Source organism: Lepidochelys kempii, chromosome 27 (assembly GCF_965140265.1).
Source record: "Lepidochelys kempii isolate rLepKem1 chromosome 27, rLepKem1.hap2, whole genome shotgun sequence".
In the NCBI taxonomy this organism is placed as follows: domain Eukaryota; kingdom Metazoa; phylum Chordata; order Testudines; family Cheloniidae; genus Lepidochelys; species Lepidochelys kempii.
In genome coordinates, this window is record NC_133282.1 from 17,892,446 (window position 1) to 17,920,154 (window position 27,709).

At 53.0% G+C, this 27,709-nt stretch overlaps 1 protein-coding gene across 10 annotated transcripts in view; it reads right to left on the reverse strand.

Moving 5' to 3' along the window:
- The window catches only part of LOC140904058 (zinc finger protein 385C-like), a 194,697-nt gene that overhangs the window by 104,501 nt on the left and 62,487 nt on the right, over positions 1-27,709 (reverse strand). For 8 of the 10 annotated variants that reach the window (XM_073326284.1, XM_073326279.1, XM_073326277.1 and 5 more), the window contains one exon: positions 16,979-17,218. The exons of 1 other annotated variant lie outside the window; for it this stretch is intronic. In XM_073326284.1, the coding sequence (XP_073182385.1) occupies positions 16,979-17,218 (240 nt within the window). Of the gene's footprint in view, positions 1-16,978; positions 17,219-27,709 lie in introns of those variants that run through there. One more of the 10 variants, XM_073326282.1, reaches the window with a different exon arrangement.

Here is a 27,709-nt window from a genome sequence, read left to right on the forward strand (position 1 = left end):
TTCGGCACAGGCAAATAGAAAACCTCTATTTTCTGAAGATGCACTGATGAATGTACAGGCACCTATGTGGCCCCTTTCAGCACAGTATCGGACACAAAGATTTAAGCAATTTGCCTTGGAGCAGGTGCTGCCTTCTTCACCTAAAACCATCCGTTCTTCCAAACCCGTGACAAGACCTGAGGATCAGGCAGAGCTCACTCCCCCCAGAAATCTCCAAGCACTTTGCAATGTGAGGTTGAGACTCCCCGCATCTCTGCAAGGCAGGAAATGATCAGAGCCGTTTGACAGGCAAGCCAGAGGCACCATGAATTCAGCTGGTTCAGGGTCACAGAGTGAGTCAACAGCAGGGCTGGGAATGGAACCCACATGCCCAGTAACTTTCACTTCCTGTAATCCCACGCTGCCCTCCTCCTAACAACTCCCAGAGCAGCGTGTTCTCCACCATGTGCCGGGGGGACCCAAAAACCCAAAGCCCAACCCCGCCTCCTCAGATTCTCCAGGTGGAGATGATATTTCAGAGACTTCATGGCGGGGCTGTGAGCGATCGCCTCCTCTCTGGAATCAGAGGCAGCGATACAAACATTTCCTGTCACAAGGGAGTGTTGCTGTAGTGAGACCAGACTCTTCCGGGAGCTCTCAGACCTGTCACAGCTTGCTGGGCTTTTGATTCTTGCCTCAGTCTGGGAAGATCTGAATGACACCAGTTGTCTCTTTCCATCTGCTGTCTCTGCTGGGCGGCACACCTGCAGACCTGTTTTTATTCTTTTCCTTTCAAATACACCCCAGTGCTAACAGATTAGCCTTTGCTCCCTCCTCAGTCACGAATGACTGCCAGTGACTTTCCCCTTTATTCCCCATATTTTAGGGAATTCCGCCTAAAGACGGAGGTAGCAAAGGACTCGGCAGAAATGCCGCGATTCCATATTTACATGCACTGAACTGTTTCCGACAACGATCAGTCCTTAAAAGGATCTGCATCCCTCCTGCATTCGCATAGCTGTATTTTTTCCCATCTCGGTATTTACGGTTGCTTGTCACCTTCCGTGTCACTTTCAGTTCTGTAATCAAGTTAGGAAGAGCTTTTCCTGGTATTTCTCAGCATCCCTAGAGTGATTTGCTTTTATTCATTCCTAGCCAGCAGCTTCGTATAGAGCAGAGTGGATTTCACTTTACAAGAGGGTACAGTGCAGATTCGTTTCAAAGGGACGTTATTCTGCATCAGGAAATCACACCACTCCTTACCGTTTCATTCACTGAAGGAAATGGACCCTTTTACTTATTAATTATTGTCTATGACAACAGCATCTCGAGACCCCAACCGAAACCAGGGCCCCCTGCGCTAGCTGCTGCTCACCCACATCATAAGAGACTATAAGCGCTTTGTGTCTAAATAGACACATCGGACAAACACAAAGTTAAATCATGAGTCAGTCTCTCAAACAATCATGAGAAAGGCTTGAAAAAAGATTAAAAACCCAAACTTTGTTTTAGGGGGTGGAGGGGGAGAGGGACCTTCTAGGCTGAGCCTTTAGGGCACGCTCCAGTTTAAGGTTTACTCCATAACCACAAGGGCTAGAAACTTCTTCTTTTCCAGCTGAAAGCCAAGATCCCTGGCTCAGCATATGCCTCCAGCAGCTGAAGCTGTAAGACAAACACCAAATACCACAGCACTCTTTTTAGCCCCATTTTACAGATGGGGAAGGGAGACGCAGACAGGTGAAAGGACTCATCGGAGGGAAGCCGTGGCTGCACCAGGATCTGAACCCAGCTCTGCCAGCCTCACAGGCCAAGGCCTGCACCCCAAGACCTCCTTCCTCTTGCTTCTTTCACTGTTCGTGATGTTTTTGATCATCACCAATGGCCACAGCACCGACAGCTGGTATCACAGAAACCAGGCATCGTGGCCAGATACAGCCACTGTGGGATCATCCTGCCAGGAGCATAAATCATCCGCACCGGGTTAGCTCAGGTCTCTAGGGAGCTGTGGCATGCTGGACTGGCTCCTTTCTCCTTAGATCCCGCTCTGGGATGCTCTGTGGAACACCTCACATGGGTGGAGCTTGGTGAAAGGCAGGATTTGATCACACTTCATGGGAGTTTTCAGGCAGTCACCTGTGCACAGAACCTGCTAGCATCTAGCCCATCATGCCCTGTTCAGCCTGCCCAAACTACGCTGGCGGTAAGCGGCAGCTGGTAACTTCACTTCATCTTCCTTGGCCAACACATTTAAATGCCAAAGACAGTTTATGAACTAATCTGTACCGTAAAAGCCTCTGAAATGATTAAGCTGAAATCCATATGCACAGAGAAAGAGGGGCCGATCTCCTGTGCAACCCAGTTTACAGGAAGAACCTCCCAGCACACGTCAATAGCTAATCAATGTATATTTTTGTACATCTGAAAATCACTCTGCAATAATAAAATGGACGACAAATTACGATGCATTTATTAATTCATCAGAAATAAAGGACAGGACTTTTATTAGGGTTTGCAAAATTCATGGAGCATCTGCGGGGGGCGTTAGAGAGCAAAACACACCCTGAGCAGAGGTCCAGCGTAACGCCCATGGGCTAATTGGGTCCTGAGTGGCCTGTTGGGCTTACCCTGGCCTTCTGCAGAGGGGTCTCCCCCAAAGAGCATTTTGATTCCAGTCTGATTTTCCAGTAACAGTTTGTGGAGAGGTTCCCTCTCCAACAACAATTTGCTTTCATGCATCAATAGAAGTTAATGGGTTAAAGCTAGCCTACACAAGCCCATCACACCTCTGATTGCAGAGTAGCTATGTCGTGTGCGTGTGTACACAGCACCCCACACAATGGGGTCTCATCTCACTGAGAGCCACCAGGTGCTACCATACTGCACATAACAACCAGGAAAGGAAGAAATCCCACATAAGAAACAGAAAGGAAAACATACTGTGAGAGAACATCCATTTCTCCTGCAGAGATTCTGGGCTGTTCCAATCCAACCTGGAAGGTTATTTTCAGATGTCTTTGCTTGCAGTTGAATGGAGCAGCCAAATCTATTGGAGCAGCAGAATTCTGTACATTTGTCCTTCACCAAGTTTACAGCAGCTTAAAATACGAGCCATGGGGACTCGTGCTCCAAACTGGTTTACATAACAGTACTGATGACGCATAGCACAAGGTGCTGCATCGGGCAAGCCTGGAGTATATTAAAGACCCCTTAAGACTCAGGGGGCACTCTCACTATTAACCCCAGGAAGCATCTATCTGTAGAATTAGATGCCTAAATACCTTTGAAAACATGGCTACTTGACTACTTTCCTGTGCCTCTTCTCCCCACCCCATCTCTGTCTTCTGAACGAGAGCTGGGCCTGGCCGTGCATTCACACGTAAGGGGTGCTGCTGGAAACCAGCCCAACCAGTAACTTACGCACAGAAGAGCAGCAGCTTGTGGCGAAATGTTACCTGAAAGGCGCGAGGGATCTGGTTAAAGTGTATGACCTGGAGTCAGGATGCCTGGGTTTCATTCTCAGCTCCACCACAGCTTCTCTGGGCCTCAGCTGGGGATAATGACCATTGCTTTCTCCACCCTCACCCAGAGACGGGGCTCGAGGGAATCGAGTCTAAATGGGAAGACCTCCCTGTTCAGTGTGCGAGGAATAACCTACTCCTCTTAACTGGGTTGCAGTAGCATTCGGAATACCAGCCAAGGACTGTGCAGGGCTCCATGCAGACAAACCGCAACAAACCTACCTGCCGTAGGTACTTAATGGGCCCCAATTACTGTAGAATCGGAGCCTCATAATTGTCAGTGTATTTGTCCTCACAACCCCCCCCCCCGCCACCCAAGGCAGTAGGGAAATGCTCTTATCTCCATCATTCACAGATGACCTGCGGCCCAGAGGAATGGATTTTTGAAGGTATTTAGGCACTTAATGCCCACTGAACCCACCAGGAGTCTGGTGCCTGGACATCTCTGGCCCAGACACTCCACGTGACTGGCTCACGGACACACAGCCAGTCCTGCGACAGAGCCGGTCTCCCCGTTCCCAGGCTGCACCATCCTTCCTCTCCAATGACTTTCCCCGGCCTGGCGCACTCACACACTACCAGACAGGCGGGAGGAAGGGGTAGGATGGGGCGGCCAAGGTGACAAAGTGAACAGAGCTGAGCAGAAGTCACAGCGAGCTGCTTGCCAACCAGTGCTGGATGGGGGGGTGAAGGGGGATCCGTAGCCATCAGGGAAGAGGTACGTTTTAAGGAGGAATTTACAAAAGGATCATGCGGCAGCTTCACTTGGTCTAGGAAGCCCAGTCCCCTCGGAGACCCCGCTGCCCTATCCCCATTCATCAGCCTTTAGGTTCCCAACTGTTCTTTTTGCCTTGGTATCTCTAACTAAACCTGTCAGCAGACATCATAATCACAAACTCACTCAGCCAGGCCAGGCAAATGAGCGCTGCAAGCATGTCTCAGAGGCCAGCTGTACCCTTTGCGTGTCCTGCCAAATTTCTCAAACAAGTCCCAAAAGCAGGAAAGCAATAACTTATTGTGGGAATCGGGGGAAGCCAGAGAAGCTAATTTTCCCTACTGAAGCCTCACCGGATGCATTTGCACCTTTGTCCTTGCTCAGTTGGGCTTGGGCTATTGGCATCTCAGAAGATGGGTTTCCAAACATCAGCAAGGATCTGTCACATCAGGTTCCTGCACCTCTCTCCCTGCACAGGAACACGACAAAACCCATTTGGATCTTTCTGTGGTGCGGCTCCAGGCTGTCACATGGCAGAGCCCAGCAAGTCCCAGAACACATGACCGGGCTCCTTTCCCAGGAAGTTCAGTGCAGGGGGCTGATCCCTGAGAGCTCTGTCTGCACTGCGGGTTTGGCTGTATTGGTACGTTCCCACCTGACTCCCTGGAGAACTAGGCTGAGCCAGAGAGCCAAGGTCACAGGGCAGAGCCCAGAATGGGAATTTCAGGCCAAGGGAAGGGGTTTATTTGTGGCTTCATTAATGTCTGCAAAGCGCTGTTGAGATTCCTGGCTGCAATGGGCTGTAGAAGGAACAGATGCAACCCCCACTCAAGCCAATGGGCGTCTCTCCTTTGATTCTAATGTGAGTTGGAGCAGGCTTGTTAGTACAGACAAACCCAAACCAAACCCAGAGCCCAGCACCCCCTGAGCTCTGTAAAAGTTCCCATTCACACGCCGACTATCCAGCCCAGGGTTTTCTCAGGGCTGGTTGGGATTCTGAGAAACCCAAACCAGGGTTGATTTGGCTCTGGGTCCAACTGTATGTGAACCCTGGACTTCCGGGGGGGGGCTGGTAAATGGATCGACTCTGGTCCGTCACTGTAACTTTAGATCAGCAGGGGGAGCGGACCTTCTGCTCGCCCAGCATCGCCGATATTTCCCCAGTCCGGCAGCCAGGGCACACGCGGGAAGTATTACAGATTTTAAGGACGCTGTTTGAATGGCAAATCGTGTGCGCCTGGAAGGCCTCATTTACCTCTTAGTTTGCAATCCTGTATCTTTGCCTATTGTTTAAATCAACACACTGGGTTTGATCACAGCCAGTTAGAGCACATGAAGCCCCTGCTGTCTATTAAAGGCAATTCACTGGCTGTACATAGAGGGAATAAAACCAGTATGTTGGCATTGCTCTTGTTGGTAGGTAATAACTAAAGTGACCTAATCCCAAAGAGGGACATGGTCACTGCTGCCTTTGGGGCCACAGTCACACGAGACGAGGCTCAGACGCAGATCCCACGATTATAACCCAAGGTTTCCAATGCTGTGTGGACACTCAAGTGCCGGATTGGAAACACTTGAGTCCACAAGCCCGGGACCCCCAGACCAGGATTTACCCTGAGAGATTAAGTGACTTTCCTGAGGCCAGGAGCAGAACAAGTTGTTGAGCCCAGATCTCCTGAGTCCCTGTCCAGTGCCTTAAACACACGAAGATCTTTCCTCGCCAAGCTGCATCCCTGATCCAGAGTGACAAGGCTGCCTAAGGCGTTACCAGCCCCCCTTCCCCCAGAAATCCAGCCTCCGTCCTTTGCTGAGGCATTTTGGATTCTCGCCTCCAAAACTTGGGCACGTCACCAACTCAGCAGGCACCTGCAGAAGCCCAGCATGCAAGAGCAGAGTGGGATTTGGGGCTGTGCCTGCCCTCAGGTTCATAGGCAGGTAGATTTTCCAAAGAGATTATATTCCCCGGGGCACCTAAATAAATGGCTGAATTTCCAAAAGAGCTCAGCACTCAGTCTGCCGGCAACACACTGAGCTTTGGAATCTGCTGGTCCCCTGGTGAGTGCTGAGAGAACAATACAATAGAACAGAAGATTGTTATTCCACATACAGAATTTGGCCAGGCATGAGCCCCCATCCCACTCCTGGAACTAGTGTGGTAGCCGGAGCGTCATGGGGGCTCGTTTTATACGCACAGTATCCAATGGCCCACGACCGTTAGTGCAGAGCAACAATGACCCGAGCCATCACATGGATTTCTTCACTCATCTCAACTCTGCTGCCCTGCAAATGAGCCCTGGCAGACACTTTGACAGCTAATTGGAGAAACCCCACCTCTTTCCCTTTGTCAAGGGCAAGTAAGTTCCAGGCTGTATTTCCGTGGGGCACGTCAGGAAACAGCATTAAAAGGGAGCGGAGATGCCACGAGCTCTGGGAAGCAAGGCTGGGCCCTTCCAGTGCCTTTGCATAGGCGGGGAGGAATTTCCCCCCCAGGAGACCGCAGCAGCCTTGGATCTTGGGGGGGGCAGAGGGGACGTGAATTGAAGGGGCTCACCTGGAAGATCTGTACATGGGACTCAGGTCACCTACCTGGTGAGTCGACCCTGCCGGGGCGTTTGGGGATTGCAGACCCAAGATGGAGTCGTACAAGCCCACTGCAGGAGGGCACGATCCCGGCCGAGACCCGGGGTACGTCCTCGGGTGGCGCGTGCTGCTGGGGTGACCTTCTATTGTTCGCGCACCAGTTCAATCCGAGCTAGCGCGGTGGGGCCTGTCTCCGGCTCCATGCCTAGACACAGCCGGGGGCAAATCTGGTCGGGGAAGAATCTGATTCCAAAGCACCCAGGGGCTTTATGATGCCTGTGGCCAGACCCCGAAGGGGGCAAGAGGGAGCAGCTGTGTCGAGGAGCATTGACAAGCTGCTATACTGATTTACACCAGTTGGGGATCTGCGTCTATCTGTCCCAACCTAGCATCAGCTTTGAGAAGAGCAAGAAGCATGCCCCAATGCAGGTGCTAACTGCTCGGACGGATTCTCAGGGGGCTGGAAGTGGGCAATGCCAGCAGAGCGTCAGGTAGGAGACAGAGAGAGGGCACTCCTGGAATTGGAAAAGACACTGGACAGGGCCTTATTCCAACGGCTCAGAGTAAAGGTTGTTATTTGTTACCTCCAATATCCAAGCTGAGGGAGACAGGACAAGTTCACGTCATTTTGCATCTGAGTGGAAGGGCCGGGAGATGAGAATGCTCCGTCTCGCTGCATTCCAGCAAGATGGGAGCTGACAGGGCCCAAGGGACGGCTGCTTTGGGAACTCGGCCGCAACGGCTGCTTAGATCCCATGACTTTTCTGGGACACTGGCAAAAGGGACTGTATTTCAGGAGCCAAAAACAGCAAGGGAGTAAATTCTGGCTCTGCTGGAAACTCCAGGCGGCTGGAATGCTAGGTCTGAAACGTGAGGGCAGCATGTGTGGGGGATCTGTTTGCAAGGGGCTGCTCGGCACTGCACCTCCAACCTGTCGATGGCTCATTGTGCAGAGAAGGAGGAAACATGCAGTGGGCCTGACTCTCCACTCCCCTGCGTCTTGTACCATCATTCACACCACTGCAGAGTGGGTGTCAGAGCCGTATTTCACATGCATCCACAGTGCAGGGGTATAAACGATGGCACAGAGCAATGGAAAAAAAAAAATAGATCAGACCCAGCATCTTTTATTCTTTGCGTACCGCTTTGCTGGGAAAACACCGTCTTTCCGATTAGCTCTCGGTTCAGGGCAGGATACAGGCTCTGAAATCCCAGCTGGAGCATGCAATTTTCGTACTTTGAACTGTTTACAACAAATCACATTAGCATCGGCATCATTTGTACAATTGCATCCGGGCTGGGATCTCAGCGAGCGCCGTCGGGTCACGGCGTGCAGGGTACTGCTGCCACCCCCAGGCCAGCGCAGAAAAGCAGGCGGCTGAAGCAGAAGCTTTCGCTGCCCGAACCAGAGCTGGTGTTTGACTGAACGGCCTTCCTTCCAGGAGATAACGAGAGGCAGAGGATGCCGGAGCTGGACTCGGGGCAGCACCCTGCAATGGAAGTTGGCTACACTGCTTGGGCAGACAGGATGCTGTGATATGGGGAGCCCAATGCTGGAAAAGCTCAGATCACCGGCAGGGTGAACAGACGAGAGTGACAGTTCAATGCACAGTTAGAATATCCACACCCATGGTTTGCGCCATGCTCGCTCTCCCAGGCACACTGGGGTTAGCACATTGTCCTGGGCTATGGGAGGCCAGGCTTCAATCCCCTACTCTGCCACAGACTCCCTGTGTGACTCTGGAAAAGTCACCTAGTCTCTCCATGCCTCCGTTCCCTATCTGTGAAATGGGAGCAGTAGCCCTGCCCTGCCTGATGGGGTGAGTTGTGCTATGGTGAAGGGGGCCGTATACGTGCCTTTGTCAGATAGTTAACAGGGCAAGTCCTTGGGAGTCGTGAACGCTTGATGAGAGACCCAAGCCAAAGTGCAGCACAGATAAATGTTACCAACACCTCAACAAGGGGTCTCTATAGCAAGATCCCCTGAATGTTCGCAGGAGAGAAACAGCAACTAGGAATCGAAATGCACAAAGGATTTTCCTAATATTTTCCTCTTTACGGCATCAACTTCCCGAAACCTGCCCGAATGGGATGGAAAAAACATTCCTCTGGAATGTGCCAAGCTCCAGGCATCCAAGTACGTTACCACCCCGTGGAAATCAGTCCTCGCCATGGACACAGGGCAGGGCCGTGAATTACAGCAGCGACTGGATACCAATCTAATCCGATTGCTTCTTCACAGGTTCTCCCCCCTTTTCGGGGTCACATCGACAGCTCTGGGGACTGGAGGTCTCTCTACCCATACAGACGGTGCATTCTGCCCAGAACCAACAGAGCCTTCCCAAACGTACAGCCCCCAGCGCCGACGCAGGTGGAGCCCGTCTAGGCTTCGGAAAGGAGCTCCGTTTCTGTGGCCTGTTCAGTCCCCAGCCTCTCTGCTAACCCTGCTGACAAACTGCCAGTTATTCATAGAGTCTAAGGCCAGACAGGACCGTTGGGGTCGCCAGTCTGACCTGCACAGAGTAGACCCGAGAATCTCTCCTTGCATGTGGCACTTTGGGCAACACAGATATAGGCACTGCTCTGAGACCCACCAAGTTGGTTTTCATCAGTCATGTAAGAGCCATCGTCCAGTAGCAACGTGCGGTCGAGCGGTGAGGGCACTGAACGGGTAACGGGAGAGCTGGGTTGTGTTGTGACCAGTCAGTTGTGACCGTTTCAGTTTCCCCTCCTGTCCTTTGTCTGTCTTATCGAGTTAGACTGGAAGCTCCTTGGCAGCAAGACTGTCTCTCGCATGGTGTTTGTACAGCACCTCGCACAACAGGGCCCTGCTCTTGGCTGGGGCTTCTAGCCACCCAAATAAAAATGGATGGGACTTGCAACAGCACTGAAGAGCACAAGTCACTTTAACCCAGGCTGGATTTGAAACAGCAGCCTAGGAACGAAAACGTCCCTCATTCCAACTTCCCAGCTTCTTCCTGCATTGAAATCCAATGTCAGACAGCAAAAAATCCAGGGTTTACCCGACAAGGAAATCCCCAGTGACTGATCATTTGATTTCGCTGGGATACTTTTGGGTGCAGTTAATAAATAGTAACAGTGCTGATTATTGTATCTGTTTGCCGAGATATTCTTTCCACGGCTCTCTGCTGCACAACGTAAGTGATTAGAGCCTTTGTGGAATTAATCCCAGAAGCCAGAGGGAGATCATGAGAAAAATCTATCAGGAACCATAAAAGCTACCTTTGATTTAGCTGCAGACAAGCTGTCTGCCAGGATACAATTCTGGCCCAGAAGAACTTTCAGTCTCTATCCAACTTCATATTATTTTATATAATTTATTCTCTCTTTTTAAAGCCCTCTGATTTCGATACTTTAACAAACAAGCTGCATTCGAGTTCGCTCATTTCTTATGGAATTGCACTGGGTGAAGTTCACCAGGTGTAAGAACCGTTCAAATCCCTCTTGAGCCTTCGTCTGAAGACCTAAGGGGCTCTCACGCCTTGTGTTGGGCCCTCTCCCAAAGGGCCATCATCTCGTCTCCTTACAGCTCCCCCTCAGCCTGATCTCACCTCTCCAGAAGGAGTCCTTTCACTGTCGACCAGGCCCTGCACCCTTTACCAATCAGACACCAGCTCTGGGCACTGTGAACACACCAGGAAGGATTTGATCTCGAGGGCAATTTAGTGCTGTCCAGCCTAACCCTGCAACTGGCTTGCATCCCATTGAGTCCAGCTCGCGTTCTGGGTGGTACCCAGCACAGCACAGGATCAGAGCCCTTTGCAGCACTGGACTCTTCAGTTTAAGTGCAGACGGCCACTTCCTCAGCTCATGTGAATCTGTGTCACTCCACTGACGTCAGTTTACACCACCTGGGGATCTGGCCTGATGTCTGGCAGAGAAGAAGGAGCATTTTGCACTGCACTGGTTTCCAGATTTTTCCACACTCTGCTTTCAAGCTGCACGGTGGAGGTGAGCCCCGACAGGTACAGCAGCACCAACGGAGGGTTCGTAGAGCATCTGGAGCGAGGTCTGGTGTGGGGGGCCCAGTGGGCGCGGAGAGCACAGCAGAACCGCGCCATTCCCACTGCAGTTCTATCGAAACGTATCAAATGCGTCTGGCACGGAGCTGACAGCCCTGAATCTTCAATGCATCCCCAGACCAGGCAAAGGGAACCCACTCCGACCCTGCTTGCGTGGAGGGATGAGACGGACCGGAACCTGGGACCGTGAGCCGCTACCACACAAGCAACAGGACCGGAGCAGGTTCAGAGCCTTTGTGGATCAACATGCTGAGCAGGGGGCTCCCACCGGCTACTCCCTCTCCCAGCCAGTCCCTCCCAGTGAGCCTCCGTGACGATTTGGTAGGACCCCATCTCTAGCCCAGCCCATTCAGGCACGGCCCCGAGCCTGCCCCGGCAGTGTCTAGGCTGGGGAGAAAGGGAGGCGATTGGGGGCTCCTGGTGCAGCACCCCCTGCAGGACGGAACGTACATTACATGTTCAACCGGCAGCGCCAGCCTCCGAGCCCAGGGTGACCAGCTCAAGGCACAGTACTGAAGGGAACCGAGCCCCCCGCCAACGAGCAGCCTCGAAGCTTCATGCAGAACTAATGGCTCCTACCTCCCACCCGGAAAAAGCCACTGATCTGTATTTATTATCGCCAAGGAACACCACTTGGCCGGGAAGAAGGCGCCCTCCCCACACTGACATATCACAGCCACCGTGAGAACTCCTGAGAACAGCTGCTGAGACAGGAGAGAGGTGTGGAGAGACAGCACTGCCCAGTGGTTAGGAGTCAGACCTAGGTTCTGTTCCCAGCTCTGTCAGTTACCGGTGGGGTGATGCTGGGCACGTCCCTGCCTCCAGCCAGGAAATCAAAGATGAAGACTCTGAATGATCAAGCTGACTGTATTTAAGCAGGGGCTCTGTCCAGGGGCAGGGAAATGTATTCACTTATTTATGTTGCAAACTGGCAATTGGTTAATATGCAATTCTGCACCACTGCGAACTGCTGGTAGCAGAAGTATCCAGTGGACACGTGACCTTGCATGCCGGGAGGATACTCCATGTTTTCTTGTGAAGCAGACAGCGATCAGTGAGCTGTAGCTCACGAAAGCTTATGGTCAAATAAACGTGTTAGTCTCTAAGGTGTCACAAGTCCTCCTGTTCTTTTTGCGGATACAGACTAACACGGCTGCTCCTCTGAAACCTTTTATACTAGTTAGACAACAAACAATTCCAGGAACTTGGACCTCCAAAAAGAGAAGCTGCTTAAAAACAACAAACTTTCTAAAGAGGTTCCATTTCAACAGGCAGCTTGAAAACACTGCCCACGAAACACTCGGCATATTTGAGAGGTAACATGGCTGCATGGATAATGCAGTGGACTGGAACTCATGAGACCTGGGTTCAATTCTTGGCTCTGCTACAGGCCTGCTCAGTGACCTAGGGCAAATCAAAGTCTCCGTGCCTCATTCTCCCCATCTGTAAAATGAGGGTAATGATCCTGACCCTCCGTTGGAAAGCACTTTGAGACATAAAGATGAAAAGCTTTAGAATAAAAGAGCTAAGTCAGGACTATGTGTCCATAAGCTCCGAGCACAATGGGGCCCTGATCTGAACTGCGGCTCGTACAAACAAACAGGACGCACAGAACTTTCAACCCATACGCCGGAGCGACAAGCTAAACATCCCCCTTCTTCCTCAACAGAAAGCGGTGCATAGACAATCCAGGAAGTTTTTGGAAAGCGTAGGGGACAATTTCCTGGTGCAAGTGCTAGAGGAGCCAGCTAGGGGGGGAGCTTTTCTTGACCTGCTGCTCACAAACCGGGAAAAATTAGTGGGGGAAGCAAAAGTGGATGGGAATCTGGAAGGCAGTGACCATGAGTTGGTTGAGTTCAGGATCCTGACACAAGGCAGAAGGGACAGCAGCAGGATACGGACCCTGGACTTCAGGAAAGCAGACTTCGACTCCCTCAGGGAACAGATGGGTAAGATCCCCTGGGGGACTAACATGAAGGGGAAAGGAGTCCAGGAGAGCTGGCTGTATTTCAAGGAATCCCTGTTGAGGTTACAGGGACAAACCATCCCGATGAGTCGAAAGAATAGTAAATATGGCAGGCGACCAGCTTGGCTTAATGGTGAAATCCTAGCGGATCTTAAACATAAAAAAGAAGCTTACAAGAAGTGGAAGGTTGGACATATGACCAGGGAAGAGTATAAAAATATTGCTCGGGCATGTAGGAATGAAATCAGGAGGGACAAATCGCACCTGGAGCTGCAGCTAGCAAGAGATGTCAAGAGTAACAAGAAGGGTTTCTTCAGGTATGTTGGCAACAAGAAGAAAGCCAAGGAAAGTGTGGGCCCCTTAATGAATGAGGGAGGCAACCTAGTGACAGAGGATGTGGAAAAAGCTAATGTACTCAATGCTTTTTTTGCCTCTGTCTTCACGAACAAGGTCAGCTCCCAGACTGCTGCGCTGGGCATCACAACATGGGGAATAGATGGCCAGCCCTCTGTGGAGATAGAGGCGGTTAGGGACTATTTAGAAAAGCTGGACGTGCACAAGTCCATGGGGCCGGACGAGTTGCATCCGACAGTGCTAAAGGAATTGGCAGCTGTGATTGCAGAGCCATTGGCCATTATCTTTGAAAACTCGTGGCGAATGGGGGAAGTCCCGGATGACTGGAAAAAGGCTAATGTAGTGCCAATCTTTAAAAAAGGGAAGAAGGAGGATCCTGGGAACTACAGGCCAGTCAGCCTCACCTCAGTCCCTGGAAAAATCATGGAGCAGGTCCTCAAAGAATCAATCCTGAAGCACTTACATGAGAGGAAAGTGATCAGGAACAGTCAGCATGGATTCACCAAGGGAAGGTCATGCCTGACTAATCTAATCACCTTCTATGATGAGATTACTGGTTCTGTGGATGAAGGGAAAGCAGTGGATGTATTGTTTCTTGACTTTAGCAAAGCTTTTGACACGGTCTCCCACAGTATTCTTGTCAGCAAGTTAAAGAAGTATGGGCTGGATGAATGCACTATAAGGTGGGTAGAAAGCTGGCTAGATTGTCGGGCTCAACGGGTAGTGATCAAAGGCTCCATGTCTAGTTGGCAGCCGGTGTCAAGTGGAGTGCCCCAGGGGTCGGTCCTGGGGCCGGTTTTGTTCAATATCTTCATAAATGATCTGGAGAATGGTGTGGATTGCACTCTCAGCAAATTTGCGGATGATACTAAACTAGGAGGAGTGGTAGATACGCTGCAGGGCAGGGATAGGATACAGAGGGACCTAGACAAATTGGAGGATTGGGCCAAAAGAAATCTGATGAGGTTCAGTAAGGATAAGTGCAGGGTCCTGCACTTAGGACGGAAGAACCCAATGCACAGCTACAGACTAGGGACCGAATGGCTAGGCAGCAGTTCTGCGGAAAAGGACCTGGGGTGCAGTGGACGAGAAGCTGGATATGAGGCAGCAGTGTGCCCTTGTTGCCAAGAAGGCCAATGGCATTTTGGGATGTATAAGTAGGGGCATAGCGAGCAGATCGAGGGACGTGATCGTCCCCCTCTATTCGACATTGGTGAGTACTGTGTCCAGTTTTGGGCCCCACACTACAAGAAGGATGTGGATAAATTGGAAAGAGTCCAGCGAAGGGCAACAAAAATGATTAGGGGTCTGGAACACATGACTTATGAGGAGAGGCTGAGGGAACTGGGATTGTTTAGTCTGCAGAAGAGAAGAATGAGGGGGGATTTGATAGCTGCTTTCAACTACCTGAGAGGTGGTTCCAGAGAGGATGGTTTTAGACTATTCTCAGTGGTAGAAGAGGACAGGACAAGGAGTAATGGTCTCAAGTTGCAGTGGGGGAGGTTTAGGTTGGATATTAGGAAAAACTTTTTCACTAGGAGGGTGGTGAAACACTGGAATGCGTTACCTAGGGAGGTGGTAGAATCTCCTTCCTTAGAAGTTTTTAAGGTCAGGCTTGACAAAGCCCTGGCTGGGATGATTTAATTGGGGATTGGTCCTGCTTTGTGCAGGGGGTTGGTCTAGATGACCTCCTGAGGTCCCTTCCAACCCTGATATTCTATGATTCTATGAAATGCAACTGGTTGGTTTTGGCTGTAAGCGGTTTCATTGAAATCAGCGGAGGCAGAAACAGGCCTTACAGAGAAACTGCGGAAAAATGGGCAGGAAGTTGCAAACACACTGGGTAAATGTGAAACAAGGGCTCTGGTGAAGAGCTTCGCGTCAATGGATGCATTTTATGGTCTAGCGAAAGCGAGGAGCAGCAGGAAAAGGCCTTTGAAGAGAACTGAGGTGCTCCCCATTCGCAAAACAAAATGAGAAACACGAAGTGACCCAACCGTACAAGAGTTTGATAGAAGAATTCTAGGTGGAAAACCAGAACACCTCCATGCACCGTCTGACTGGGACTGTACGAGGAGCTGCTGCACACGATGGGAATTCTCTGCGAAGGACTTTACATCACAGTACCATATGGCACCAAATCAGATGTACTAAGCACAACCCAGTGGCTATCTGGACATGGAGAAGTGAAAGAGCAATGCCCACCAAGTTCTATTCAGGACAAGCATGATGGCTGCCAGCTAAGATAAGTTATGCAGCTGTGAATTTGGCAATAAATACAGGAAGCAAAAATGGAAAACATGAACTCCCTGATAGCCCTGGGTCTAACACAGGTGCAGAGCTGTTTGAATTAAATGGAAAGATTACCTCTTGGCTTTTAACTGAGCAGTTTATGGTATAAACATATCAAGTGACAATGTCACAGCAGGTCACAAATCACTATTTGCTTACCATGAGACTCCAAATGAGCTAACAACAGACAACGGCACACATTTCACCAATGACCCGTCAGCAGTCCACTGACCCGTCAGTGCAAACACCATGCTGAGCCCTGACGACGCACAGCCAAATGGAGCAGCAGAAAAGTACAAATGGCAAAGAATTTAACATAAAAGACAGCTGTGGTGGATTTAAGGGATCTACGTTTAGCATTGTGTGAATACTGCACAGTACCTCACGGTGCTTTATTAAGGTCACCACTTCCAAAACCCCTGGGCAGAAGGATTGCAGGAGAAACTTTTCAGAAGCACCTAGGTCCTATTGATTTCCAATGACTTCCACTGACTTTTCGCTTTTGAAAAGGGACATTTAAGCAGGGTCAGGCACCTCTCGAGTGTCCCCTCCTGGCCAGGGATGGCTATGCAGCACCCAGGTTTGTCACAGGACCAGCTCTCGCTTGACAATTCATTTCTCCCCACCTGGTGCAGCAAATAGGTCGTGTCACGGGGGAGTGGGGCCCATTTCCCCTTCAAGGGCCAACCTGCCTGTGACAGTGATGTCGGTGCTTGTGAAAACTGACCCTTCACCCTTAGCACCAACACGGAATGAGTTTCGCCAGCCGAAGGTAACCGGCATGAGGTAGTTACAAAAGATGGGTGTGCTGGGAAACTAGATCATAAAATGACGCCACTAAACAGGTAGCCCTGTCGCCAGGGGAGGAGACTGTCCGAATCCAAACAGGGCAACCTGGCCACGTAACAGCTACACCATCCCCCAGGGCGGCCGGCATGGCCATTCCTGTGCACAAAAGGCCAGAGGTGCTGGGCCAATGTGTTCAGTGGGGGGGCTGAGAGCCAGTGAACCAAACGCTCAACCCTGGATATGATGGAAACCACGTCCAGCCAGGGGGCGCGGCAGCCCCCACAGCACCTCTAGTTCCAGCAGCTGCGCAAAAGGCACCCAAACCAAACCAGAGTGGCTGGCGACCGCGTTCGTGTACGCACGGGAACAGCACGCGGACACCGAAGAGCGGCAAACTCAGGCCGCACGGTCACCGAGACATCTGGGTTCAGAGATCCTAGCGAGCGACCGGCGTCCAATAGGAGGCGGAGACGCTCCTTTATCTGGGGGCTTGGGGTATCCCCCTAACTCCCACCCCCTGATTGGCTGGATTTGTTGGGGCAGGCTGGCGATGGCCGAGACGGTAGGTTTTTATATGCAACAGCAGTCGGAGTCCAGGGCAGCAACCCCAGCCACGCAACCGGGCCGTTCGTCACTCCAACTTACGCCCATAAGGACAGGGGCCGGGCGACAGAGGCAAGCCCTTCCCAGCGCCCCCGGGCTCCAGCTGCCCTGCCGGTAGCCCTGCCGGCCGACCCCTCACCTTGGCCCGTCGGCATCTTCCCTTTGTTGAGCTGCTTGAGGCGTTTCTGGTGGGATTTTCCATTGTAGTGTATCTGCGCCTGGGCAGGCGAATTGAGCTGGATGTTACAGACCTCGCACAGCGTGAACGACTGGTGCTTCTTCTCCCGCTTCGTGCGCTGCTCCGACTGGCTCCCCGCCGTCTCGGCCAGGTGGGTCCTGTTCTCAGCAGAGTGGGGCAGGCTCAGCGGTCGTTTCATATCTACGGGAGGAAGCACAACCCCCACCCCCAGTGAGCGGGTGCTTGGATTTTAAAGGGACTGAGTCCAGGCAAGGTGGGAATTACCTTGCACTGACAAGGCAGGTTTAGGTCACACACCTGCCTGGCTTCTCTGCCTGCCTAGGGTCTCGCTCTGAGTTGGGTCTAAGGAGAAGGGGTACGGCAGAGGCTCCCAAAGCAACAGGAACAGCCTTCACAGCTCAGGGAGTTGGCATTAGGCATGAGGCATTACCTAATGCATAAGCTGTGGGTAGCTGTGCATTTCCGGGAGGATACAATGGGCTTGGGATGGGGAAAGACGGAACTTCCCTAAAGTTCCCTGACACCAGCAACAATCCTGGTGTGAATGACAGACCTCTAAGCTCCCCAGGGATGGCCGGTGTCCTCTGGCTTTCTGGAGGCGAGTAGCTAATCTCTCCCAGGGAGCAAGCAGAGTACAAGAGGCTCCTGCCTGAAGCCAGCTCAGCGTCCACTGCAAGGACATCGTTTACTTGCCTGTGCTAAATGGGGGGTTCTTCACCCACCCTCACGCCCATCACAGCTTCCTCTTTTGTGGGGCACTGCTTTGCACTCACAGCTAATCGCACCTGCCAGCCCAAACCCTTCCATTTGGCCCTTACGTCCCCAATGCCGCCTCTGACACTGTGGAGGTGCCAAAAGGTAAGATTTGCAGCTCCGACTTGGAGGCCCCTTTAAATAGAAGGATGGCCGCCCCCACCACACGCTTCTGTGCCGTGTGTGGTCTTTCCCCCTTTCAACTCAAACACTGGGCTGAGCTGGGGGTTGGTTTTTTGGGGTACTTTGGCCATGTTTGGTGGAGCTTGAAATCATCTTCGGTCCGCAGGCATCCCCGTGTCTGGGGGGTCGGCAGGAGCTAGCCCTGCACAGGATAGTTGAGGGGGAGCCGGGAAACCGCTCCCAGGGAGGAGCTCGTTCACCCAGTGGTGCTGTGACAATGAAAAATGGTGCCCTCCGAGATGTGCCAGCACTGAGGGAGCAGCTCGGCTGCACCCCAGTTTGGGGGCCCGTGGAACATTTGCCACCCTTGAAAGGCGGGCCCCGAAAAGGTGAGAAAGATAGAGCCCCAGCTGGTGTTTATCACTCACACTGTACAGACAGCCTGAGACACCTCGGGGGGAGCGCAAAGACCAGCTGGACAGAGGGGTTCTGCTACTGTCTGTGGGACACGAGGCAGGTCCCTGCATCCTACTAGACAAGCTCGTGCCTGAGACCAGGAAGCGTTATATGGGATCGACTGGCTCAGCAGCAGCTACTCAGCCCGGGGGGGGTCTAGTGGTCAGAGCACAGAACCGGGCACTTAGATTCATCCAACTAAAGGCCAGAAGGGCCCATTCTGATCATCTAGTCTGACCTCCTGGATGTGACAGAGAATCGGGGATTCCTGTCACTTCAGGTTGAACGTAAGTTTGTATTTCTCCTTGCATGTTCTATCCCTTTCCCTGCCCTTTGTCCATCTTGTCTGCTTAGGCTGCACGCTCCTTTGGACAAGGGCTGTCTATTATTCTAGGATTGTACAGCGCCTAACACACTTGGTCCCAGCCTCCCGCTCTAACCCACTAGACCCCATTCCCCTTTCTGACACAGAGCCAGAACCCAGAACTCCTGCCTCCCAGCCCCCCCCCCCCCAAACTAACCCACTAGACCCCACTCCCTCCCAGAGCCGGGGAGTGAACCCAGGAGTCCTGGCTCCTAGCCCCTCCTGCTCTAATCCACCAGACCCCACTCCCTCCCAGAGCCGGGGATTGCTTCAGTTTCTAGCCTTTAGTCCATGACCTCCAGGCTCTGTTCCTGGCTATGTCCTGAATCTAACCTGGGGCACTCGGACAAGCCCCTTCACCGAACAGGGACACTGTGTTACCCAGTCAGTGGCGGGGTTGTGAGGCTGAAGGCTCTTAAAAGCCCTTTGCTGAAAGATACTTGTAGCAGGGCTTCCCAGGTCTGGCTCCAGGCCCTGCCTCAGTTTCCTTCCATTTTGCCTCAAACAAACCACGGCAGCTGGTGTTTCTGCCACACTTCTCCCCTTGTGGGTGTTGTTTACCCCCATCAAACACTCCACAGAACCATCCAGCCCTCATATCCCCAGCGAGCCACGTCAGCAGCTGCCACTAGGCTCAGAGAGGCTTCCTAGCGCTTTATCAGGGCTTCCCCACCCGCCCGCCCTACAGTCCTTTTCAGCCCTCCCAGCTGGGCTCCAGATCCCTGTCAGACCCTGCTGCCGAGCCTTCCCCAGGCCCCTTGCAGAGACCTCACTGCTTGGGAGCCCCAGAGAACTGGACCCCCCTGGCCTTCAACTCCCAGCAGGCCTGGTTTCGAGTCACCTGCTCCCATCCCTGGAGTCCTGGGAACAGTCCCGTCACCAGGGGGGCGAGCTCCACCTGGCACAGGTGAGGACGGTGTTTTTGTAAGCACCGAGCAGTAGCGGTGCTGTTAATACAGGCCCAGGACGACACCCCTTACTGGGCCCATTCAGGAGCCCTCCGCCGGGCAGTGCTGCTAACCCAGGAGCCCTGAGCCCGGCGGCGCTGTGTCCCGTTAGCGAGCTCTCGCGGTGACCAGCGCAGGTCAGAGGCTGCCCTGCCCTGCCCGGCCCCCTGGTCTAGAGGCCTCCCCCACCCTATCTGCAGAGCCGGGGTGTCTCCTGTCAGGGTCACAGAGTTCCAGGCCATCTCATCCGACTTCCTGTACGACCCAGGCCTGAGCCTGTCCCCCAGCGACCCCTGCACCGACTCCCTCTGCTCCGAAACGCTTCTCTAGGCCTCTCGGAGCAGGGGAAGGGGGAGAGGAGGTGACTGACAAAGAGACCCATGACCTCCCCTACGCCCTCGCCAACCCCACACGCTCTGTGGGGCTCCCTTTTCCAGAGCCCACCCTGGGACGCCGGCAGAGCCAGGTTTTCAGAGACGTTGAGCCCCTCCGGCGGCTCTGGCTGGCACGGCTCACGCCCCGCTCAGCTGGAAAGACTCCCAGCAACCGCTGCACTGGTGAAATAGCTTAAAAACCCTGGGAGGAGCAGCAAGAGAAAGGCACTGACCGAACCCACGGTCTGGGCCGTCCCATCCCGAGCGCCCGTCCAGCAGCTCTTCCCTTGCAAGGGCGCAGCACCTCCCAGCAGCCTCAAGAGGGAGCAAACACTCTCCTTTTCCCCCTGAGATGGCAAAAGTTGTAAGTGTGCCTAGCTTGCTGGAAAGGGAGCAGGGTGGGCAAGGCTGGGACCAGGTCTGGCAAATGGCAATAGGGGGCCTTGGAACCCCTTGGGACAGAGTCACTCCCCCAAGACCCCACCCCGTTGTCCCACCCTCCACTAGGAGTGGCAGGGGCTTCCCACCCCAAGAGGCCAGGGCAGCAACACGAGAACCCCAGGGAAAGCAGCAGGAATGGCAGCAGGGGGTGTGGGAGGCAGCATGTACCCACCAGCTGCTTGTCCCTGCTGGAGTGGGGGCTATGCCCACCGCACTCTCCCCCTACTGCCACTCACACAGTCCTCTACTGGGTTGGGGTTGCCAGCACCCCCCAGAGCAGCGGTCTTGGAGTTAACACCCTCTTGAAATGCACTACACAGTTCAGAGCAATTGTCTCAGGCTCTCTGCAAACTCAGGCAGATGTTGCCACATCGGTGACACTCGAATCACATTTTCCAGCCTTCCTTTGCAAGTATAAAAGCTAGTGAAATGAAGGCTGAGAGCCGGTGTACTCCCATGACTCCAGGAGCCAGGGTCTGTAGTACATGTGCTATGAGACTTAATGCCCAAATTATTATTATTATTATTTTCTGTACTGTGTTAGCACCTAGGAGTCCAGGCATGTGCTAGGTGCTGTACAAACATAGAGCCTATGTTTCTATCTCATGCACCGTCATGAAGTCACAGCAGGCTGCAAAGGGGAAATCCAAGGAAGCAGCAGCAGCCAACACGTCTCCATGCGGACGTGACTGGACTCACACCTCCAATGGAGGAGCAGGGGTGCAGCATCCTGAGCTAGTCATGGCTGCAGGGGAAGGAGCAGGGCAGCAGTAAAGCCGAGGCAGTTAACACGGCCCTAGTGGAATAGGAAAAGCTCGTGTGAAGATACTGGGAGAGAGGACCAAGGAGGCCCATTAATCAAGGTAGAAGACGACCTTGGTAAAAGACGACCTCTCAATTAATCCTGGTCTGTACACGGCTGGGTGACCGTCCTGAACCACCCTGTTCGAAGCGGCCTCCCAATGCCAGGGAAGGAGTCGTCTGGACAAACAGGAGATAACAAAGCACGTGTCCCTTGGCAATAATGGGGACGGGAGAACATGGGGCATGGCCACTGGCCTTGCTCAGCGTCACTGTGCAGCACACACTGTGGTTCATGCTAGGGCAAAGCAAGCGTGAAACACCATCGTCCTGACTCGGCAGCACGTCACACTGCCTGCTGGCAGACGCAATGGCACAAGGCGGCAATGGTGAACTAGGCTGCGGGGAGGCACAAGTGGCAGGGGATGGGCCATCTGCAGCCTGAGGCCTGCAGGGAAGTGGCTGCATTCACCCTGAGCCAACGGTGACTCAGAGAGCTCCAGTCAGCTTCCAGCAACGCGCTACACCTGGGCACGAAGCCATCGCCCCCAGGGAGCCCAACCGGTACAGAACATCGCAGCACGTCCACCTGCTCTACGCCCCCTAGGCCAGCCCTCCAGGGACCAGCAAGTCACGGGCAAGGTCTTGGCCTTTATCTCCAAAGCTAAGATCATCTGAAGCTCCAGGACAAGGAACATGGTGGACAACCCCACGCTCCAGGCACAGGAGAGCTGTCCGCAGCACGGACACGGTGCTTTCCCAGGGACCAGTGTGAGACAGGAGACGAACGTCTGTAGAGACCAAGAACCATCCAACCTTGCAGCACCATCCTCTCCAAGCGACAGGCGCGCTGCTCCGACCAGCTTTCGCTCACACACACAGCATGGTGCCCACATCACTGCCCCCAAAATAAAACCCCAAACAGCAGGCTGCTCCCCCACTTCTCCCCTGGGCAGAGCGGAGAGAAGTGACTGACATCAGTCACTTGAGGTCCTTCCGGTCACTTAATGCACGACGGAAACGTTCTCAGAAACGACGGCGCTAAGGGTGGTATAAAAACCTTCACAGAACAGAACATGGTTAGATGAATTAGTGATACGGAACAATAATAGTGACACGGAACAATAATTAGAACCGTACTGTAATGCCACTCCACAATACAATCAACCTTATGGTGTGGGCGATGGGGGCGGGGGGAGTTATCCATCATTAGCCCACTTCAGAGCTTTCCCAATATTCCCAGGCCCAGGCCCTGATATATCTCAATCACAACAAACTCCAGAGGAAGCCTGGGCGGCTCTCGAGCTGTAGAATGAGCTATGGTGCTTGGAGAGGCCTGGAGCTTTGCTGTTCCGCTGGACACAGCGGACACGCTGGCTTCTGGTACCTGCTTTGGGCCCAGGGAGGTCTTGTCTACAGAAGCATTGTACCGGCTTCACTACAGCTGTACCGTTCAAGTGATACAATCGGGCAGGCTCGTAATCCCTAAATCCTTATTTACCCAGCTACACAGGCGGCTGTGTTTTGAAAACCGCTGCACCCTGGAGTGAATGGGAACTGGTGGGTATGTGGCACTGCTAAAAATCGGGCCACTTATTTTGGTGGAGGGACTCAGGAGCCCACCGCTAGGCTAATTTTTTCAGACTCTTGCTCGTGAAGTTGGAAAGAGCATTTGTCATTGTCACGGAGTCCCTGGGCGATGCTCTAGAACTGCTCCCCATGAAGCCAGGCAGGACTCTGGGGAAGTCTCCTTTCTGTGAGCAGCCTGTCTGCAGGACACACAGCTCACCCAGCTTCCACCTTCCTGGGTCTGACCTCGGAGCATTCAGCATCCTCTGCCCCTCCGTGCGCTTCCCACAGCAAGTCCGCCCAGGCGGGGCTCCTGGGGAAGCCAGAGGGTCCTGCCCCCCAACTCCACAGTCAGACGGGACTCTCAGCCAGCCAGTAAAACAGAAGGTTTATTAGATGACAGGAACATGGTCTAACACAGAGCTTGTAGGTGCAGAGAACCGGACCCCTCAGCTGGGTCCATTTTGGGGGGCAGTGAGCCAGACAATCCCATCTGCACTTAGAATCATAGAATCATAGAATATCAGGGTTGGAAGGGACCCCAGAAGGTCATCTAGTCCAACCCCCTGCTCAAAGCAGGACCAATTCCCAGTTAAATCATCCCAGCCAGGGCTTTGTCAAGCCTGACCTTAAAAACCTCTAAGGAAGGAGATTCTACCACCTCCCTAGGTAACGCATTCCAGTGTTTCACCACCCTCTTAGTGAAAAAGTTTTTCCTAATATCCAATCTAAACCTCCCCCACTGCAACTTGAGACCATTACTCCTCGTTCTCTCATCTGCTACCATTGAGAACAGTCTAGAGCCATCCTCTTTGGAACCCCCTTTCAGGTAGTTGAAAGCAGCTATCAAATCCCCCCTCATTCTTCTCTTCTGCAGGCTAAACAATCCCAGCTCCCTCAGCCTCTCCTCATAACTCATGTGTTCCAGTCCCCTAATCATTTTTGTTGCCCTTCGCTGGACTCTTTCCAATTTATCCACATCCTTCTTGAAGTGTGGGGCCCAAAACTGGACACAGTACTCCAGATGAGGCCTCACCAATGTCGAATAGAGGGGAACGATCACGTCCCTCGATCTGCTCGCTATGCCCCTACTTATACATCCCAAAATGCCATTGGCCTTCTTGGCAACAAGGGCACACTGCTGACTCATATCCAGCTTCTCGTCCACTGTCACCCCTAGGTCCTTTTCCGCAGAACTGCTGCCTAGCCATTCGGTCCCTAGTCTGTAGCTGTGCATTGGGTTCTTCCGTCCTAAGTGCAGGACCCTGCACTTATCCTTATTGAACCTCATCAGATTCCTTTTGGCCCAATCTTCCAATTGGTCTAGGTCCTTCTGTATCCTATCCCTCCCCTCCAGCGTATCTACCACTCCTCCCAGTTTAGTATCATCTGCAAATTTGCTGAGAGTGCAATCCACACCATCCTCCAGATCATTTATGAAGATATTGAACAAAACCGGCCCCAGGACCTACCCTTGGGGCACTCCACTTGATACCGGCTGCCAACTAGACATGGAGCCATTGATCACTACCCGTTGAGCCCGACAATCTAGCCAGCTTTCTACCCACCTTATAGTGCATTCATCCAGCCCATACTTCCTTAACTTGGTGACAAGAATACTATGGGAGACTTCACTCCATGTCCCAGCCAGCCCCAAACTGACTCACCCTCCAGCCCCTCCTCCTCTGGGCTTTGTCCCTTTCCCCGGGCCAGGAGGTCACCTGATTCCTTTGTTCTCCAACTCTTTAGCTCTCACCTTGCAGAGAGGGAAGGCCCAGGCCATCAGTTGCCAGGAAACAGGGTGTCGGCCATTCTCTGTGTCCAGACCCCTGCACACACCTGCCCTCTAGGGCTCTGCAATGATCACACACCCCACCCCCTATATACTTAAGAACTGCCTAGGGGAAACTGAGGCACCCCCACACTATTCAGAGGAAACATTAAGAACAGTCCTGCTTCGTCACAGTCATCTCTCATGAGTCTATCACGAGTCTCGTGGCATTGTGGGTCTTCCCTTAAGTACCTACCCCTGGTGGAGGAAAACTAAACCGTGACCTCCTCCAAAGGCTCAAAATAAAAGAACCCACAATGTAATTTAAAAAAAAAACAACTCACGATTTTTAAGCCAGTCTCGTGATTTTTGACTCATGGGTTTTGAACACTTGTGATTGCCATAGGTGCTGTGGAACGGAGTTTTCCTGCTGCAAGAGCAAGGAGTTAAACAACAAAACCGTTGCTCTGCCAACTCTGGAATCCTGCAATGTACGGTACCTAACCACAATGCACGATAACCCATGGTGCCAGCTGCACTGGGATGCTCAGAGGTGCTTGAGAGGCAGGTAGGCATTATCGACTGACCCAGCAGCCAGCAAACACGTCTGGGATTTGCTGCTTGCCTCTGCTTGTACACCCAGGAGCAGCCAGCAGAGAGAAGGACAGGGCAGAAAGAGGGACTGTGACAAGTGATTGAAAAGGATCCACTCCGGGTGCATTTCTCTGATTTACACAGGACAAGCTCTCGCTTTCTGCCTCTGATTCCTTTCAGAGGGACTCTTAGGGTTTGGGTGGGGTTGTTTTTTTAACCTTTTTTTTTTGCCCCCCCTTTTTATTTTTCATGTGACCCTTTCTCCAGTTCGTCGCTTTTCCCTCCCATTGCCTCTGGTTTTTGAAGGCAAAGCAAGAGAACACAACCGTGGCAGAACAGGCCGGGGAGGCGGGAACTAACTACACAAGGTCTCGGAGGGGCACTGCCAGGAAGCCTCTGGGGGCGAATTTTCAGAGCCGGGCCGTTAGTAACTCTGCCAGGCTCGTAAGAAAGGTGGAGGCGAGGTTCCTGTGCGGCAAATCCTGAAATCCCTCCCAGGCAGACGGCAAGCACGGGGTCTAGGCACGATAACCACCTATGCCCTATTCTGAGAGCCTGGGTGGCACCTGAGTGGTATCTAGGCCTTTGGTGGGCCCTATGCCCAGGTTGAATTTCACACACTGGGGAACAGCACCTGCAGAGGGGGAGTCAGCTCGCACCCCCAGCTGCGAGCACCGCTCGCTGTTTGCATGCTGGCGTTCTCTGGGCACACCCTCTGCACCTTCCTGGGCAGCAGGGGCTTCAGAGTCCTGCCCCCTTGTAGAAACAGCTCCTCCCCCCCCCCCCCCCCCCAGCCCTTCGCTGACCACCCGGCTACGGCAGCTGTGCAGATGCCCCACGGTGCCATGGCCATGGGTCAGACAACACACACCGGACTGAGCTCTGGGATTTGTCAATCTCCCCAGCTTGTTCCTGGCCCCCGGCACAGTGCTACTGATGATACAGCTGTCAGCACGACGGGGGCCGAGTCCCTGTGAATCACTGCTGGATCTGATCTTCACAGCCCTCTGTGAGCTTGGACACAGACGGCGAACTGAGAGGCACACGGTAGATGGAGTCACGTGTCCAAGGTCACCCAAGGTGAAAGTCTGTGGCAGAGCTGGAAACTGAACCCAGGTCTCTCGAGTGGCAGTTTAGCGCTTTGGGGACTACAGGGCCTTTTCCTGCTGCTCCCTGCAGCCCACCGCGGCGTGGGACCAGCATCCCAGCCCTCTCCCTCCAGCCTCAGCCGAAACAAAGCAGCAACAAAGCAAGACAAACTCTGAGGAGACGAGGGTCTGGAATCTGGGCCTGACGGATGCATGACAACACACCAGTGAACCTTGAGGGGACAGAGCAGCCCAGCCTCACATGTCCCGACACAGCAGCCGTGGCAAGACGTACGTGTATGTGTGTGTGTGTGTGTGTGTCTCTCTCTCCAATGCCCTCCTTTTACCGTTCTGGGTATTTTCACCATGATTGCAGCCAGGGCAGCCAAGCTAAAATTGGAACGTTATCCGGACTAAATATCTCAACAATCTCACTGGTCTTAAAAAAAGGCCCCGCTGTTGCCTTGATTAGAGCACAGCTCCCCGTCACGGCTCTCGTTACAAGACTGAAAACGCCTGCTCCAGCCGTATGCTCGCCTATCTCATTCACTTAACTTCTCCAGTGCCTCCCGTGTTCGTTCCGCTCCTCAGGCGTCGGCTCTGTAATTCGGTGATTAGTTGCCCATCTGGGCCCACGGATTAGCTCCGGAGACTCGTGTTTTCACAGCTGCCGACTGCTTGGCTGAAATAGGTGAAATTCACCCCAGCCAGAGTGCACCCCTTCAGTCCTCTACATGCATTCGCTGGGCCCAAAAAGAGAACTGTCCAGGCACTTCCCATCCCCATATCTGAGCCCCTCTCAATCACTACTGGAGTGTATCCTCGCCGACGCCACGTGAGGTAGGCAGATAGCATCCCCAGTACACAGAAGGGAAACTGAGGCACAGAGTAGATTGAGTGATTTGCCCAAGGTCAGACAGGACATCTGTGGCTGAGTCAGGATTTGAATGCGGGTCGCTGGAGCCCCGCCCAGTGTCCTAACCCACTAGACCACCCTTCTCCTCTGGAGGGGTTTGGGGGGCCTTGGCTCACAGCAGGAGACAACTTTACAAGGGGATCTGCAACTTCAGTTGATTCTTAATAAGATCAGTGGTTGCTTGAGTGCAACAGGTGTGGTTTCCACTACTCACCCCCCTCCCACCACCAATCTTTAAACAGCCGCTTGCCGGTGTCAGCTTCTGCATTTGTCGATGCCTGTAGCTACACGATGCACAGAGGCCGAGACAGGGCACAAACCTCTGGCTAATGGGGGGGTAGGAAAAAGTTTACTCTGGGTGCAGGTTATCCAAAGGCTGCCTCCCGCAGGGTGTCTTACACCTGCCTCTGAAGCAGCTGCCACGGGAGACAGGACTGGGCTAGACGGGCCTCCAGCAATTCCTATGGAACAGCT